This window comes from Simochromis diagramma, unplaced genomic scaffold, assembly GCF_900408965.1.
Source record: "Simochromis diagramma unplaced genomic scaffold, fSimDia1.1 OVJJ01000683.1, whole genome shotgun sequence".
Taxonomy (NCBI): Eukaryota; Metazoa; Chordata; class Actinopteri; order Cichliformes; family Cichlidae; genus Simochromis; species Simochromis diagramma.
In genome coordinates, this window is record NW_024387158.1 from 12,747 (window position 1) to 31,872 (window position 19,126).

Here is a 19,126-nt window from a genome sequence, read left to right on the forward strand (position 1 = left end):
TTTCTGTGATTGCCTTGTAGCCGTCCCTGAAAATTTCACTATTTGGAATTCTTAAACTTCCTTTCTTGTAAGTGTGATGGATATCACCTTAACACTGTTTCAGAATGTCCAAAAGCAGTCATGTCATGCTGTGGAATTCTTCAAAGGTTGTAGCAATGGTACATGGTGACCTTAATCTGACATTAATATTCAAAAATATCCCATATAGGCAATGAATTTTGTATTCTGAATGCGATTATAGGCAGCATGGTGGCACGGTGGTTAGGTAGCACTGTTGCTGCACAGCAAGAAGGTCCTGAGTTCAACTCTTTCTGTGTGGAATTTGCATTTTCTCCCCGTGTTTGTATGGGGAGCGTGAATGGTTGTCTGTTTCTGTGTGTTAGCCCTGCGACAGACTGGCGACCTGTCCGCGGTGTACCCCGCCTCTCGCCCTATGACAGCTGGGATAGGCTCCAGCGCCCCCCGCGACCCTAAAAAGGATAAGCGGAAGCGAATGGATGGATGGATGGATGAATAAATGGGATTAAATGGGATTATTACATAGAAGACATTACGCTTTGCGCTAAGGCATGGCAAATGGATTGGTTCGTATATAGTGCTTTTCTACTCTGAGCTCCACTCAAAGAGAGAGCAACCTGGGGTTAATATCTTGCCAAAGGATATTTGGCATGCAGACTGGAGCAGACTAGGATTGAACCACCAACCTTCAGGTTAGTCGGTGACCTGCTCTACCACCTGAGCTTACAGCCACCCCCCTTAAGTGCCATCTATACATTATGATTGTGATATGTGAGCAAGTGATATGATTCACTCGTTGCACATTGCTTGCATTGGTTGCTAGTACACATTCCAGTTTCCTATGCCAAAAGTGTCAGTCAACATTTTCCTTTGATCTCATTAGGTCTCAATTTAAGTGGTTGCCTCAAAGTTAGGAAACTTTTAATTTGAAACCTTTTTCTTTTCAAATCACTATTTATTCCATCAGGCATCACTAGAAGTCACATCTTAAATGTCTGTGACTCACTGTTATGAATAGCTGCCTGCCCCTTATGGATTCAAAGATTATGTACCTGCTGCCTCCAGGTATCCAATTACTGACCTTCAAGTTCTTGAACTTCAATTCCAGCTTTCTTGACAGAATGATGCAACTCTTGAAAATAAAAGGTAATAATTAAAACAAAAAAATAATTGATGTATACAACCTAGTACTACTGTTCATCTGCAAAGCCAACAAAGAAGCAACCATAATTCAAGTCTTATAAGTCCGAAATAAATTAATCAATCAAAATTGGACTTAATACCCAAACATACTGTATGATAGATTTTGCTAGAACAATTAAAAGTTGGCAGCATTATTTTGATGAAGATAAACTTACTCTCTGTTGTAAACTTGTAGACAGATTTGCTGCTGGCATCCCCAACAAAAACACTGCCATCCCTAGTTTCAGCTATATCGTGAGGCATTTTGAACTCCTGCAATTGAAAGAGAAATACAAGTCACTTAAATTCTAGACAAAATGCATAGAGTGAAAGCTGCAGTTAGTTCGCACTTATTGCATTTCCTGATTCCGGGAACTGGCCCGGGTTTAATAACCTGTTGGGCCATTATGTGACAATGCGACCATGACAGTGTAGTGTCTGCACTGTCATGGTCCTAGGTCATTTGACCCAGTGTTTTAAGTTTTCTTGTGTTTTGATTTTGTATTGTTATTTATGTTTAGCTCCACTTTATTACTCTTGAGTTTATTCTGTAGTGTCTACGTTGTTTTCTGGGACTCTCCACCTGGGACTCTCCACCATTTGACCTTAGAACTGAAGAAGCTTCTCGGATGAGAGGTGAAACGTCTTCAAGCAACTTAAAGAAGTCCAGACGCTTTTCTTTGCAAGCTCCTTTGACTACGATGACCTGGATGACTGAGAACCTTCACAGACATCTACATTGTTTTGTTTAGCTTTTTGATTATAGATTGCCTCTTTTGTCTTTGCCCTTTATGTCTCTCTCTGTGTGTCAGTCTTTGTATATTTTGTCTGAGTTCTTGTGTCTGGTTTCCCTTCCCTTCTCATGTTTCATTCTATCGTCCCCCTGCTTGTGATGTTTATCAATGTTTCCCCAGTCTGTCATGTCTCTCTCGTCTCCTCTCACACTCCCTCGTGCTCTTTCGTGTTCCTTTGCTTCCTCTCGTCTGCCTCTCCTTCACTCCTGTGTCATGTTCCTCAGTTTCCTGTTTTGTCATGCAGGCCTTATGTCAAGAGATTTTTGTTTTTATATAATTTGATCAGCTTCATGAAATGTGTTTTTCTGTTTTTTAAGCAATCTAAATGTCTATGTGACTTTTCACCTAATAACTTTGTGATGAACTTATTCAGCTACTAAAACCACTTCCTGTTTTTAGAGAACAGATGTAGAAAACGGAAATAACCCGTTGCTTTGGGTTTGTGCAAAGACCTGACAGGAAACTGCAGGTTTGCAGAGCGTGCTTTTTTGCAGAAGTGAAGCTATAATCTTAAGTGTGCATGTGCTGATTCTGTTGATTCTGAGTGACGTTGTTATTTTCACACACACACACACACACACACACACACACACACACACACACACACACACACACAGATATAAGACCTATAAATAAAGAATGCAGGCAGTGGCCAGCCGCAGATCTCAGAAGTGACTGCCCACGCGTGTAAAGACGACTGCAGTGTTTGTGTTTTCTAACTCAGGTGTTTTAGCTGAAGAATTACAGGGTGATTTAAAGAAATCCCCTATCACCTTACATTTTCATGTTTGGTGTGTCTAGTTTTACTTGCCCTGTGGTGTAATGTTAATTCTTGTCAGCTGTGTCCCCCGTGTGTTCTCACTTTTCTCATTAGCCTTCTGTGTATTTACAGTGGCTTGCAAAAGTATTCGGCCCCCTTGAACTTTTCCACATTTTGTCACATTACAGCCACAAACGCGAATAAATTTTAATGGAATTCCACATGAAAGACCAATACAAAGTGGTGTACATGTGAGAAGTAAAACGAAAATCATACATGATTCCAAGCATTTTTTACACATAAATAACTGCAAAGTGGGGTGTGAGTAATTATTCAGCCCCTGTGGTCTGAGTGCAGTCAGTTGCCCATAGACATTGCCTGATGAGTGCTAATGACTAAATAGAGTGCACCTGTGTGCATGTCAGTACATGCCAATGTCATTACAAATACAGCTGCTCTGTGACGGCCTCAGAGGTTGTCTAAGAGAATATTGGGAGCAACAACACCATGAAGTCCAAAGAACACACCAGACAGGTCAGGGATAAAGTTATTGAGAAATTTAAAGCAGCCTTAGGCTACAAAAAGATTTCCCAAGCCTTGAACATCCCATGGAGCACTGTTTAAGTGATCACTCAGAAACGGAAGAAGTATGGCACAACTGTAAACTTACCAAGACAAGGTCGTCCACCTAAACTCACAGGCCGAACAAGGAGAGCGCATCAGAAATGCAGCCAAGAGGCCCATGGTGACTCTGGACGAGCTGCAGAGATCTACAACTCAGGTGGGGGAATCACCTGAACAACTATTAGTCGTGCACTGCACAAAGTTGGCCTTTATGGAAGAGTGGCAAGAAGAAAGCCATTGTTAACAGAAAACCATAAGAAGTCCCATTTGTCCCAAACTAACACTGCACATCACTCTGAACACACCATCCCCACTGTCAAATATGGTGTGGCAGCATCATGCTCTGGGGGTGCTTCTCTTCAGCAGGGGCAGGGAAGCTGGTCAGAGTTGATGGGAAGATGGATGGAGCCAAATACAGGGCAATCTTGAAAGAAAACCTCTTGGAGTCTGCAAAAGACTTGAGACTAGGGCGGAGGTTCACCTTCCAGCAGGACAACAACCCTAAACATAAAGCCAGGGCAACAATGGAATGGTTTAAAACAAAACATATCCATGTGTTAGAATGGCCCAGTCAAAGTCCAGATCTAAATCCAATCGAGAATCTGTGGCAAGATCTGAAAACTGCTGTTCACAAACGCTGTCCATCTAATCTGACTGAGCTGGAGCTGTTTAGCAAAGAAGAATGGGCAAAGATTTCAGTCTATAGATGTGCAGAGCTGGTAGAGACACACCTTAAAAGACTGGCAGCTGTAACTGCAGCAAAAGGTGGTTGTACAAAGTATTGACTGAGGGGGCTGAATAATTACGCACACCCCACTTTTCAGTTATTTATTTGTAAAAAATGTTTGGAATCATGTATGATTTTCGTTCCACTTCTCACGTGTACACCACTTTGTATTGGTCTTTCACGTGGAATTCCAATAAAACTGATTCATGTTTGTGGCTGTAATGTGACAAAATGTGGAAAAGTTCAAGGGGGGCGAATACTTTTGCAAGCCACAAATGCAGAGTTGTCCGAAACCAACTCCGGGGAAGAGTAGGATGATTCACCCCACGGAAGATTTTCCACTAGAGCAGGCTTGTGACGACACCCTACACCTGAGCTTTTGACCAAGGGATTGAAATTGATGGTAACTTTGTGCGTCCTGAAGCCATGTAGACACATGCTTTGTATTAAATAATTTATCGAGTAAGTCGTGACACTCGCATATGGGTAATGACAAAACTTGGGGGCGAATAATGGCCTGATTTTATTGGCCAGGCATCCAGGTGAATTTGTGCCGGTGGTGTGCATCCTGCCTGGAGCGTCAGATAGTTAAAAATCCCGCCATTCCAAAACCCCCTTTGCTCTCGTTACTATTGATGGAGGTCATGTTCGAGTGCACTTGCATGGACCTCATTGGGCCATTTCACTGGAGTGCATGCGGCTATGGCTTTGTATTAGTTCTGATGGATTATGCAACACGATGTCCTGAGGCCGTGCAGTTGCTCTTTCAGGTAATCTCCTGAGTTGGTATCCCGAAAGAGATCTTGACTGAACAGGGCACACAGGGTACATGTCTTGCACACTAAAGGAGCTGTAGGAATTACTGGGCATTAAATCTGTTTGGACCAGTGCCTACCACCTTCAGACTGACAGGTTGGTGGAGCGGCTGAATAAAACTTTAAAGTTGGACTTGATTAAGGAAAACTGGGAGGAAGGTCCAAGCCCAGCGAAAAATGAGAAATTCAATAAGTCCTGGACCTGAGAGCAAAGCTACACAATCTGGGGAGGTTATGATGGGAGAATTTGCTCCATGTCTAGGAATTTCAGCAGCACCTGTACAACCTAAGGGCTAACGTTTTCACCAGGAGATAAAGTGCTTGTGTTACTCTCATCTTCTAGCTTGAAATTACTCACCAATTGGCTACATGAAGGGTCCTTCCTTCATGTCACACAGCGACATGGAAAATATGTTTCACTCCTTTTTGCAGCGGCCTTCTTCATGTCAGATCTGTAGCATGATGTCTTGATAGCTCAAAATGCACTAAAATATTTTTAGACAATGTTCCCTAATCACTTTGACCACTCACCATAATTGCCTTCCAGCAACTGCCTACACTTCCCACAAAAACATAAATCAAGTTGAAGGAATACTTGGGAGAGAAGAACCAGAGGCACAGGTACAAGGGGACATAGAAATAGAAGTACTTCCACAGAGATCTTAAAATAGCAGACGCAGGCAGGCTTTTGATTTCAATAGACCTGTTATTAGAACATTTTGGGGGGGAAAGAACCTTTGATTGTATTAAAAAGTGTTTTTACCTTTTTGTTAGGGCTAAAGTTGTCCAAAATATCCTTGGTTGAATAATCTATAACAAAACCTCTAATTGGAACTGGACGAGATAGCGATTCCCCATTTACTGCAAAAATCAAGCCATCTTCACACAGAAGAAAGACACACACACATACACACACACACACACACACACACACACACAATTGTTAAGCATGTATACATGTAAGGCAGAAAGAGAGTTGTTGAGTAATAAAATAAATAAAAAGAACTCTTAAAATGAATGCATCTTGGATATTAGTTCAGAGTACGCATAAAGCTTGTAAACACCGGATCTACATATTTTTGCTAGAGGATGTCATTGTGACCTAACACAACAAAGGATGAACATTGATTAACATTAAAAAAAAATATTGAGGACACCACTTAGACTGAAAAGTAAAAAAAAAAAAAAAAACTGCAGAAGGTATGCACAAAAATATATTTTACAATAGCTTATTGCAGTAAGCAGCAAGAAAACAAGCTTAAGAGGAAACAATACGACTACTGACTTCTACTGAGTATTCAGTTAGTAAACTTACCCCCAGTAGGGCTGTAGGAGATAGCAAACACTTCCCCTCCAAATTCATCTTTTTTAATTTCCTTGACAAACTCTCCAGTTTCTGCTATAAAGCACTGGATGCGTCCATTCTCTCTATCTGCCACACAAATTTCCTTTTTATCAGGAAGTAACACCAGGCTGTGGGGAATATGAAAAGGTATTCGCCTTCTCCTGTCTGATGAGCCTATAGTCCAAAAGATAAGACAAGGTTAAAATAATGTAAATTGTGTCTGGAGACACTATGGTAGCAGTAATCTCTTAACCTTCTGGATCTATTTGTGTTAGTTTCATAAATCAAGAAACAGCAATGTTTGCAAATACAGCTTTGCATTTAAAATTGATACATGTACACTCCACAGCTAACACAAGTATAACTAATTATAATCTCCACAAAAACTTGTGTGGCAGAATAATAAAGAAATTATATTTTATGAGATGTCACCTTAGTGTCTAATACTTCTTTTTTTTTTTTTTTTTCTGAATAGAACTATATTGTTTGTAACAGCTTACAAACGACATTTGAAAATCAAATCATACAATATCTGCTGCTTCTCATACGGAGAGACATCCCCAATCACTGGGATTCACTGCATGGAGTGAATGAATCTACTGAAATATGACAAAGTGTGACAGCAAATGTAGCCCTCCCCTCCCCCACCTCTGTAGTAAACAATACATTTCCCAACGAGTTGTTATCACTTCTCCCGTAAGAATTAGAGCAAAACAAAAACAAGGTGATTTCTCGCGTAATAACTGTGATTGAATATGAAGATATAGACGAAACGGTGCAGGGCTGTGTCTAATACTTCTTACTACTTGTATGGTTTAAGCATTGTAGCAAATAGGCTAATATCCAAGCTTTGCAGAGTGTGTGTGTGTGTGTGTGTGTGTGTGTGTGTGTGTGTGTGTGTGTGTGGCTGGTGAGATACCTGCACCCCACTCAGACAGGTATTTGCCATCAGCAGAGAACTTTATTATCCTGGCATTACAGTAACCATCAGAGACAAAGATGTTCCCACTTTCAGTGTCAACTGCCACATCAGTGGGCTGGCAGAAATGGTTGTTGTCACTCCCTGGTATAAAGGCCTCTCCTAATGCCATCAAGGTTTTGTCTTTGCCATCACTGCTAACTTTTAACACCTGATGAGTATACAAAGTGAAGCATCTTAAACTTTCCCTTTTGCATTTGTGGTCATTTAAACTAAGTTAATTGATACAACATCCGCTTTAAATACGTAATCCTCAAACCTTATTCTTATAGGTAATATACAATTTCAAAATGTCTCCATCTTTTAATTTATTGGCAAATATGAAGTGCAATCTATACACACTCATTGAGAATGCACCTTACAAAAACAGCAGCTTACCTGATGAAGAGCCACATCAGTCACCCAGTAATTATTCTCTTTGTCTGCTGTTATTCCATGAGGCAAAAAAAACCTGCAACATCAGAGAAATGCTTCATTATAAGACAATTATGACTGTGTTTGAGATAGGGCTGCCACGATTTGTCGACTAGTCACGATTACGTCGACTATCAAAATCGTCGACGACTGATTTAATAGTCGACGTGTCGTTTGAAGCTTTGTAAGATCGCAAAAGACGCAGAAGTAGCAGGATTTAAGAGTGTAATAACGGACTGAAACAGAAGATGGCAGCACTGCATGTACAAGGATGCCAGCTGCCGTTAAACCCCGAAGAAGAAGAAGCAGCTGTGTCCCAGAATTCATAGCGCGGCCCAGCTTAGTTTCCAACAATGGCGGTAGCTAGTTAGTTTTAATATTACTCTTATTATTCTTTCTGGGTCACAAAATAAACGTTTAACATATTTTCAGGCGAGAATGTAGCTGTGTAAACCTCAAATATCGGCTCAGTTTATCAGGACACCACATATTTTCAAAAGCGCTCCGACGTTTTCGGAGACGTCTGTTACCCACTAGCTCGATAGCTAGCCGGGGGCTAGGTCACTAGCGCCGTGAGAACACCGGACTCCCGGCAAATTGTTTTCAAACCCACCGCCGTCTTTCGCGACTCAGGTTAAATATATATGAGTCACTTAGATAAATTAAAAATGTTGTTGTTTGGCTTTTTTTTTTATTTTTTTATTTTTTTTTTTTAGTATTTTATTTGTTCCTGAGTAAATCGGTTTGGCTGAGATTAAAGTTATAGTTTTTACACAGCTGAATAAACGTAAAGCAGACAGCTGATTATCAGAAGTGTGAGATGCTCGAGAATATACTCCGGTGTCCTGTTATATTTTAGATAGCAAGGAGTTTATTAAACTTTACCGAAACAATCTGCAAATTTCATTAAAATTGAATAAACTATCATCTTGTCTTTATTTTTAGTTAGCACCTTAAAAGCTTAAAGCTGTAAGCTAATGATAGTTATATAAGAGCAGATGCTGCTGGTGCAATAAGCTGTAGTTTTACGTCCAGTGGATGATGATCTGATTAGTCGACTAATCGCATAAATAATCGGTGACTAGTCGACTATCAAAATAATCGTTTGTGGCAGCCCTAGTTTGAGATGCCTGGTTGTCGGCACTCTAATTCACACACAAAAAAACAATAACAAAAAAACACAAAAGCTCTGTATCACTTACATGTTTCTGCCAGAAGCCTTCAAGATACTGCCCTTGGATGGATCCACAACTAAAATGGCAGACTGCTGAATTGGTCCTAGGGACCTCTGCTGGTATCTTGCCTGATTGTTAAAAGAGCTGGAAAACAAAAAACAAACAAAGAAAAAAAAAAAACATGAATGTATTTTTGCATTTTTATAAAAACAATGTGTGGTGATTTTTCTAGACGTCAAATGCAACAAAAAGTATTTTTGTTTAATAAGTAAATTGTCATCCACATCACATTATACAAAAAAGTGATTAGAGCTGACTTCGATTATGCACTTTTTTTTGTGTTATCTCATACTTATCCTTTCATCCTACAATCTACTGGTAAAAATCACTTTTTCAGCTTCCTTTCCTCCTATTCTTCATTTCTTAGACATGACTGGTAACTGGCATCCTATTAGACTAAAAAAGGTTGCGGTCTGAGGAGACACTAAATGCTTTTCTTAACTATAATAGTAATTTTTTGAACCATCAAGACTAAAACTTATTTGGATTTTTTGTTATACAATTAATAAAAATTGAATCGCTAATACGAGATCTGTGTTCTTTGCCAGTAAGGTGAAGGCATTACATTAGACTGAGAGTACACAACAATACTGAGAGGGTTTTTTTGGTGTTCTTTTGGTTGAAAAAGCTGTTTAAGAGAAGAATGGTTATAACTTAAGTAAAACAAACTTACTCTGCTCCCCAGTGGTGGTCACCTCTGTGAAAAATGACCAAGTTAGAATCTGAGTCAAGAGCAAGTCCTGACACCTGTCCTAGCTGAAGTGAACTCTGTGGCCAAGCTGAAACTTGCTCAAAATGGTAGTCTATAACAAACACACACACACACACACACACACACACACACACACACACACACACACAAGTTAAGGTATGCTCAACACAGTGTCAAAAGGTGGTACCTGGTATCTGATGATAATAAATAAATGTACACAGTGTGGTAAAGTGCACATACAATATATCAATAACAAAACTAGGGTAGTACCACTGAATCATAAATAACTGTTTACGGTGTTTACTGTTTACATAAATAACTGTTTACGGTGGCAGACAGAGATGGCAAGTAAAGTAGAAATCCTTCGTTACTTTACTTAAGTAGAATTTTCATTTGTACTTGAGTAGTTTTTTTCCAGATGTTTTACTTTTACTTTTGAAATGTTCTTATAATTTCTGATTTCATGTTTTTAAATCAGATATTGGGTTTGTACACATGACATTATGTTTTTTCATATTGTGAAATGTGATGCTAAACAAACTGAGGTAGACTAACTGTGTTATTTGCTGTACTGTGATGGCTTTAAAGTAAATAACACTGTTGAATTGCACAGAGGCCATCCAGTAAAATATTAGTATAAGCAGTAAATCAGCCAACAACTTGTAAAACATCAGCTGACATCTGGTTGAATTCAGGTGTGTAAATCTACAAAGAGCAGCAGGTCAGCTGATCACAGCCTGTACACTAAGAAAATCCACTGGAGCTCTCAATAAAAATTATTCTGAGTTGTGATTTTTTTCCCCCATAATGAGCCATTACAACTGATTTCAGGATTCCCCCACCTAAATCCTACTTTAACCCCTGACTGTACTTGTTTTCGTGTTTAATGGCAAAGTCACCCTCTACAACAGTGGTCCCCAACCTTTTTTGCGCCATGGACCAGTTTATGCCCGACAATATTTTCACGGACCGGCCTTTAAGGTGTCGCGGATAAATACAACAAAATAAAACTAGTACCGGTACCGAAAAAAAGAAGATTTATTCATAACACACGTGAAAAGACCCAGGAAAACCGAGTTAACGAAGAAAAAAAAAAAGATAACAAAATAATGCTAAAAACCAATAAAAACACTGAAAACCATACATTTCACACCCGAGTCTCACTCTCGCGGCCCGGTACCAAATGACTCACGGACCGGTACCGGTCTGTGGCCCGGGGGTTGGGGACCGCTGCTCTACAATGTAGGCAACAGAAAAAAGATACATGCATATTTACATACTTCAAATTTATGTAAGTGACTGTGCATTGGGCTTGTAATGCTTTTTTCAAGGTGTAAGAAACGTACACTTGCCTGAATGCAGACTGCACTGGAACTAGTGCCTACACTACAATTTAAACATCATTACATTGTTATTACATTGTTATCCTTAGCTTAAATTCAATTCAAATTTTTTAATTCAATTTTATTTATATAGCTACAAATCACAACAATAGTTGCCTCAAGGTGCTTTATATAGTAAGGTAAAGACCCTACAATAATACAAAAAGCTTCATATTCTTATAGTATTTGTGTGTGTGTGTGTGAGTGTGTGTGTGTGGAGAGAGCGAGAGAGCAAGACAAAGAGAGAGAGAGTGCAAAGTGTTAGAACTTACCCTGATCCACAGTTTCTAGTTTATTTGTATCCAGCACAACTGCGTAGTATGAGAGAAAAAAACCAAAATATGGTAACTAAATATGGTAGTTATACAATTAATTTTAAAAAGACAATGGACCACAGATGGAAAGAATTGTGAAAAATGACTAAAAATCTTAAATTAGCATGGATTTTATTCTACAAAAAACAACAAATGCTAAGTTAACAATTTGGATTAGAGATGGTTAGTATGAACAATATTTGATGTCGCTGTACCTGTGGATTGTCCCAGATGCATCACAGAATTCATATGGCTTGGACTGACATTAATGGGTACATTTGCCTCAGGGGGAATATGTTGGAACAGCTCTTCAGAACCCATCTCCATGCAGTTCATGTAAGGGATAGCATGTCTGCTTTCCATGTAATACATTATATAGAAGTTGCACATTTCATCATCAGAAGTACCGCTGTATTAAAAAAAGATAGATACCTGGTATTGATTTCTCACCTAGTTAGTATATGCAAATAATGTTTGTGTAAATAGTTTTATGTTGTAAGTGTAACATTAAGACCTTGTCTACAAACTTCTCAACATAGAGTACTATATTTCAGCAGCTATCCCTCTATAAATTAGCAATAATCACTGACAATTGAGGACTAGCATATTTATTTTAAATGACTAACTGTCACAGTTGGACACAATTTATTAATATCAACTACCAGCACAAGAAATACAAGATCCTTATCGGGGTCACAGGCCGGCACGAGCCTATCCCAGCTAACATTGCGCAAGAGGCAGGACATTACAGGGCACTTAGAACTAGACGTTTTTAATCATCTTACAATTTGTAAATGTCAGATGAAATCAAAACTAAAATGTGAAAGAAATAAGATGGTTGCATCTTAAGAGCTTTAGTCCATGTTAAGAAATTAGCATTACTGGGCCTTCATTCATTTCAATAAGGCAAGTGCAATTACTGGGCGATCGTGGCTCAAGAGTTGGGAGTTCGCCTTGTAATCGGAAGGTTGCCGGTTCGAGCCCCGGCTCGGACAGTCTCGGTCGTTGTGTCCTTGGGCAAGACACTTCACCCGTTGCCTACTGGTGGTGGTCAGAGGGCCCAGTGGCGCCAGTGTCCGGCAGCCTCGCCTCTGTCAGTGCGCCCCAGGGTGGCTGTTGGCTACAATGTAGCTTGCCATCACCATTGTGTGAATGTGTGTGTGAATGGGTGGATGACTGGATATGTAAAGCGCTTTGGGGTCCTTAGGGACTAGTAAAGCGCTATATAAATACAGGCCATTTACCATTTTACCATATACTAGCTGGCCTTACGGGCCAGGCACATACAAAAAACCCACATTCTAGATACATTCTTATGTGGAAAGGCAGGGCAGACTTTGGTACGAGACATTTTTTTAAATTAAGATCAATACAATTTTAGCACAGTGCTTTTTTAAATCTTAATGCTTGGAAACTTAATGCTTGGTTTCTTTATGCCTTCAGTGCATACCATATTGAGAAAAACAGTAAATGGATATAAGTCTTATACTTTTTCACTAAGGTTACATTAGGTTGAAGAACTCACCCAATGTAAGTTTTTGAGGTTTTACCCTCACCAGTGAACACACATCTGGCAGCAAGGGTATCACCATATTTCACAGTCACCTGCTTGTTAGCAGGATAGAAAGCCTAAAGAGAAAAAATCAGTCAGTCAGTGGTGAGCAAAGAGAAAACTAAACTGTACTTGAAAAGAAACAGACAACGTGGGCAAGAAAGAGAGGGAGCGTTAAAGAGAAAGAAAGAGAGGACCTGCTTTTACATTAGGTTTCTTGCAGTTTTTGTACCTAGGACAATTTTTTAGTTGTTTGTTAAGGTATTTAAAATTGCTGTATACATTATTCAGGCCTAAAAAGGCACCTACTTACAGTGCCTAGACGCTAGAGTTGTGTCTTGACGTAACAGATTAATCTCTTCATCATAGCTTCTGTTAATGAGTGAACATTTTGTCCTTAATCTTAATGTGTTAGAAGCAGGAAAAATGGCTGAGCTTAAGGATTTGAAAGATTTTGACTAGGGCCAAACTGTGATGCGCACATGATTGGATCAGAGCAGCTCCAAAACTGCAGTTCTTGTGGTGTATTCTGCAGTGGTCAGTATCTATCAGAAGTGGTCCAAGGAAAGATAACTGGTGGACCTGTCATGGTCCGGGTGAGTACGGGGTTTTTCCACTCCGCTGGGCTCCACCTTCAGGCAGAGACTCCAATCAGCTTCCACATCTGGTTCCAATCAAGTCACCAGCATATAAGACCAGCATTCACAACAGACCTCTGCTAGATCTTCTGCTAACTCACGTTCGTTAGTGCTAGGCCGCCAAGCCCTTGTGAGAGCCCTTAACTACTGCTTTTCTCCTCACCGTGTTTTCTTTGTCATAGGACCCACCTGGCAGTCGCACTTCCCAAGCTAAACTACTCACATCTCCGCCTGGACGCTGGTTTTGTCATCTGGTTGCTTCCTTTCCATCATTGGACTACACCTGCCTGCCTCCCTGCCAAGTCCCTCACTCCAAGTATATTCTGGATCCTCTCTGGACACTCCTCACCCGGAACCCCTTGGACACCCCCTCCTCACATGACACTTTAACCTGCAACGCGTAAGCCCTAACCACCATAGTCTAATCCTTCAGCTGTGATTCACTAGACTGCCACTGACTACTTGTCTCCTCTCATTATAGTGACTGCGTACCTTCATCCAAGCCGCTGCCCCTTTTTCCATTCCCAGGATCCATCCGTGAAATCTAGCACCTAGTCATAGCACTCAGAGTTTCATGTTCACAGTTTGGCCTCACAGTTCTCCGTTCATAGCATTCATAGTTTCCTGCTTTGTAAGTTCACTAGGCACTGTAAATAAAGCACTGTGTTCACGCCTGTTTTGCCTCCCTCTGTGTCTGCATTTGAGTCCACACCCACAGCCTGGCCCTCTCGGCCCTAACAGGACCAGCAACAAGGTCATGGGCAGCCAAGTGTGTCACTCCATATACATCACTGATGCACATAGGGAGCAAAGACTGGCCTGTGTGAATTGATCCAACAGATGAGCGAATGTGGCTGAAACTGCCAAAAAAAAGTGTGGTTCTGATAGAAATGTATCAGAATACACAGTGCAGACCAGTCAGGGTTCCCATGCTGAACCCTGTGCACCTCTAAAGCACAAACAATGGGCATTGTAAAGCATAAGAACTATAACACAGAGCAATGGAAAAAAGGTGGCCTAGTCTGGTGAATCATGTTTTCTTTTACAGTACATTATGTGGATGGCTTGATTTTCCAGTAATAGACATTCACACCAATGCTCTGTGGGAGATCTTTTTGTAGGGATCTAGCAATGCTCATACTGTTCCTTCTTGTACAAAGGAACACATACCAGTTATAATTGGGTAAGGAACTTGTACTCCCCAGCTCTCCTAAAGTAATTGCCTTTCTCCTTCATGCTCTTGAGAATAAGCTGAGAAACACAGCAAACCTTTGCAAATGGCACATATGAACGGGCCATCCTAGAGGAACTGGACTATCTATCCAACATTTTTTAAAGTCTAAGTATCACCTGGATATAAAGTATATATACAGTCAGGAAAGATGAGGATGGAAAAAATGTCAGGGCCCTCAACCTGGAAAACCATTGCCGTTTTGGGGCTTGTCTCATTCTTGACTCTCTTTTGTGTACCTGTTGTTCTTTTCACCAACATCAAGCAGCTGAAATTGATTAACAACCTTTCTAATATTTAACTGCCCGGATCAGTATCCCAGAAGTTTAATTGACTTGATACTATACTTTAAAAGTGTTCCTTCAATTTATTTAATGTATTTGATCCCCAAGCCAACCATGATTTAGAAACATATTTTTGAGCAGTATATAAAGAAATGAGAGTTTGCTCAAGCACAGTACTGTGTGGTTCCCAAAAATGGGCCTTTGATTTGATGACCTACCTGTGGTAGCTGAGGGGATTGTCTCCCAATCAGGGTCCACTTCCCATCTCGGATTCTGTAGCCACTGACCACTTTACCTGTGAAAAACAGACTAATTCATACTAACACTCATACTGATAAAAAAAAAATGATCTGAAAAAGTTAGAAAAGTATTTGTTTTTTCTCACCAAGGCGGTGTGTGTGGGTCCTGAAGGCAAATGGGTAGATTGGATATGAAGTATAATCGCATGCGACATCTGCATCTGTAACTAACACAGGAAAGCAAAGCAAGTCAGGACAGGCATCACTTTTCTTCTGACTTATCCATTCATGCATTCTATCAAGCATTTGTGAACAGACTGAAACAGCTGGCTTTACTTTTAAATATTTATTCAATTTGTCATGATGCATGCTCAATCATCCAGATAAGTAAATTCCAAAAGGTTGATTCTGTTCATCTGGACATAGTATATTCAAAGGGAGAAACGTTTCGTCACTCATGCAAGTGACCTCTTTAGTTTCAGCTGACTGCAGGTCTCCCCAACCTTATAAACAGTATATTGCACAATAACTGAAACCAGCCCACTAAACAAACACTGGGCTGTGAGGTCAGTTCCTTGATCATTAATATGGAAATTCTCATGACCATTGATCAACAACCATTGATCATAGACGATAGATCAATGGCCATGAGTACCATTCACAGAGAGTTATGGAATGGCTGCAATCACAGAAAAAAATGTGCAATGTACTGTTTATAAGGTTGGGAAAACCTGCAGTCAGCTGAGGCTGAAGAACTCACTTGGATGAGTGACGAAACATTTCTCGAAACGCTACGTCCAGATGAACAAAATCAACCTATTCAATTTGTTACTTACAAATAAAGACGCTATCCAAGTTAGTTTTGTTATATGACAAAGTACATAAACCCGTAAATGAGACTTTGTCACACACAAAACACACAAATGATTTACTGCAGGTTGGACTGTGCTATGTTAAAAGACTTATAGCATACCTCTTTGTCCTGGAAGGATAACTGTGTCCACAGACATGAGCAAATATATGCCAGCAATGAATGGCTGCCTTTTTAGAAGTCCAACAGAAGAACAAAAACAAAAAAGTTTATTTTCAGGTTATCGATGTTTATATTCTTTGATGTTCTCAACCAGAAAGCAGTCTTGAAGAAACAACTGTTAAAACATCTTCTAATTTATTTTGTTTCATTATTAACTGAAAAGTTCATATATTTAACTCATTACTTACGGCCTAGAAGTCATCCTTAAAGTAAGTCCTGAGCAATCTCTATGGTGATCTGCAACAGGCAAATAAGAGGGGACTATGATATTTATACAGTTATGCTGCGATTAACATAAATGATCAGAGCCTAACCAATGTAGATTTGGAGAAGATACTGATATTTGGTGTTTTAAAAATCTGATCTTCTAATGTATCAGACAATTTCTTTTTCTTTCCAACACAAAACATAAACAAACACTCATTATGTGAAGTCCTTTATTTACTCATTCATGCGCTGCACTACTCTGCTCATATCAGCTGGTGTGTTTTTGGCATTTCAAACACAGGTGTTGCAACTGGCAAATTGCAGTGCACCATCTGGTGGACAAATATGCAAAATCAACACTTTTGTTTACTTTATAAATTTTTATTTATTGGTTGTTATAAATGTTGATAGAGAGGGATCAATAAATAGCTAATATTAATAATATCAATGGCCCAATATTATTAATATTAATAATTAAAAATATTGGCCCATTGAAGTCAATGAACAAGTGACACAGAACAGCAGTTTCCTTGGCTTGCTTGGTTAGCTCAAATTGATCAGCCCAGGCTAGAAGGCCAGAGGCTAATTGGTGAAGTGCCAGTGTTTAAGAAAGTTGACACATTTTTACCAAATTTAGGTGGTACCCAAGTTAGATACAACTTGTGTGATATAGAGAAGATGGACTGTAGTGCGTGAAAGTTTGTAATAACTCCTTTAGCAAGTTAGCAAGGAAAGCCTTCATAAAGAAGAGAAGGTGTCAAATCCAGTTTAATAAAACTGGCAAGTGGAAGCTCAGCTAAAACTTTAAGAATAGCATTTCTGAGAAATCACTTGGTTGAGCAAATGTGCACCGTTTAACCAACAGTTTTGCCTTGTCTCTTGTAGATATAAAAACTTTATAAACTATATATTTTAATACGTTTTTTAAATCTGTTTTTCTAAGTTCTTAACAGCTGATTTTTTTTCCCAAAAGATATGTGTTCCTCTCATGACATATTTTATACAATCTGATGCATTTACTGTAAATTAAAGAAAGTATGAAATGTTTAAGCTCAGTCCTAAACATGTTGAGGAGAAATGTTAATCCATGGGGAACATTTTTATGCAAAATAATATTTTTATTTTTGATAATTTATGTACAATTTGCCAGTAATGAAGTGTTATGTGTAGTGAAGTGTTTCCTTGCTTCTTTTGCTAAAGGAATGGTTCTAAAAAAAATCCTGCACCTACTGTCATTGTCCACTAATGATAAATCATTTTGGGTAATATAGTAGATATTTATTTAACTATACAAGTAGGAAAATGTTATAGTTCTTCAGATAGGAAGGCGTGCAGAAAGGCAAAGGCATCCATGTAGAGTGAAGCTGAAGCATGTTATAGGAGGCCGTCAGCAGACAGGCAGCACAAAACAGTGTTTTGTGCACCTACTTCCCATTTCCTAGCAAAATATTAAGAAATGACTGGTGACTCAAGACTTTTGTACAATACTGTATTTAGGTTTGAGAGATTCACCAAAGGTTAAATGTAGAGAACCTACAACTGTGTGTTTGGTTGAAAAACAACAGAAAACTAATGTTAGAAATATCAGAAATGACTTTTATATACATCACCCAAAGCCTCTATAATCATAAATGGTAAATGTTCACGTTATTTTAAGTTGACAAGGGGTACCCGTCAGGGCTGTCCAATTGTTATTCGCCCTGGCCATAGAGCCCCTCTCTATTACACTCAAAACCCTGCCATCAATTGCGGGTATCCATAGGATGGATAAAGAGCATAGAGTGTCCCTTTATGCAGATGATCTGTTAATGTATGTATCTGATCCTGTTTCATCTGTCCCCAATATTATTCACACCTTAAGCAGCTTTGGCTCCTTCTCTGGGTACAAACTGAACTTCAGTAAAAGCGAATGTTATCCTGTTAACGATCTGGCTCTTCAAATACAGAATAGTGCTGCACCTTTCAAAACAGCCAAAAATGGCTTCAAATGCCTAGGCATAAATATAACAAGAGATCTGCATAATCTCTATGAAGAAAATTTCCAATCAGTCCATTGTTATTCGCCCTGGCCATAGAGCCCCTCTCTATTACACTCAAAACCTTGCCATCAATTGCGGGTATCCATAGGATGGATAAAGAGCATAGAGTGTCCCTTTATGCAGATGATCTGTTAATGTATGTATCTGATCCTGTTTCATCTGTCCCCAATATTATTCACACCTTAAGCAGCTTTGGCTCCTTCTCTGGGTACAAACTGAACTTCAGTAAAAGCGAATGTTATCCTGTTAACGATCTGGCTCTTCAAATACAGAATAGTGCTGCACCTTTCAAAACAGCCAAAAATGGCTTCAAATACCTAGGCATAAATATAACAAGAGATCTGCATAATCTCTATGAAGAAAATTTCTGTCCGTTATTTGAAAAGGTCAAATCAGACTTAAAGAAATGGAAGCCACTTCATTTGTCGTTGGCAGGGAAGGTAAATTGTATAAAAATGAACATACTCCCCAAGTTTCTTTATCTTTTTCAGTGTATCCCACTTTACCTTCCAAAATCATTTTTTAAATCTATTGATAAAGCTCTGATCTCTTACCATATACATACCATTATACATACCATAATAGACCCATTTCTGTAATAT

General features: G+C 39.3%; 1 protein-coding gene across 5 annotated transcripts in view; it reads right to left on the bottom strand.

The window, feature by feature from the left end:
- pam (peptidylglycine alpha-amidating monooxygenase) overlaps positions 1-19,126 on the bottom strand; it is a 58,071-nt gene that overhangs the window by 11,608 nt on the left and 27,337 nt on the right. For all 5 annotated transcript variants that reach the window (XM_040048729.1, XM_040048732.1, XM_040048731.1 and 2 more), the window contains 15 exons: positions 16,467-16,515; positions 16,219-16,286; positions 15,392-15,472; positions 15,225-15,301; positions 12,827-12,930; positions 11,517-11,710; positions 11,260-11,298; positions 9,567-9,696; positions 8,861-8,977; positions 7,623-7,695; positions 7,185-7,395; positions 6,236-6,439; positions 5,684-5,799; positions 1,377-1,473; positions 1,100-1,150 (listed from right to left, as the gene is read on the bottom strand). In XM_040048729.1, coding sequence (XP_039904663.1) covers positions 1,100-1,150; positions 1,377-1,473; positions 5,684-5,799; positions 6,236-6,439; positions 7,185-7,395; positions 7,623-7,695; positions 8,861-8,977; positions 9,567-9,696; positions 11,260-11,298; positions 11,517-11,710; positions 12,827-12,930; positions 15,225-15,301; positions 15,392-15,472; positions 16,219-16,286; positions 16,467-16,515 — 1,611 coding nt within the window. The remainder of the gene's footprint in view (positions 1-1,099; positions 1,151-1,376; positions 1,474-5,683; positions 5,800-6,235; positions 6,440-7,184; positions 7,396-7,622; positions 7,696-8,860; positions 8,978-9,566; positions 9,697-11,259; positions 11,299-11,516; positions 11,711-12,826; positions 12,931-15,224; positions 15,302-15,391; positions 15,473-16,218; positions 16,287-16,466; positions 16,516-19,126) is intronic.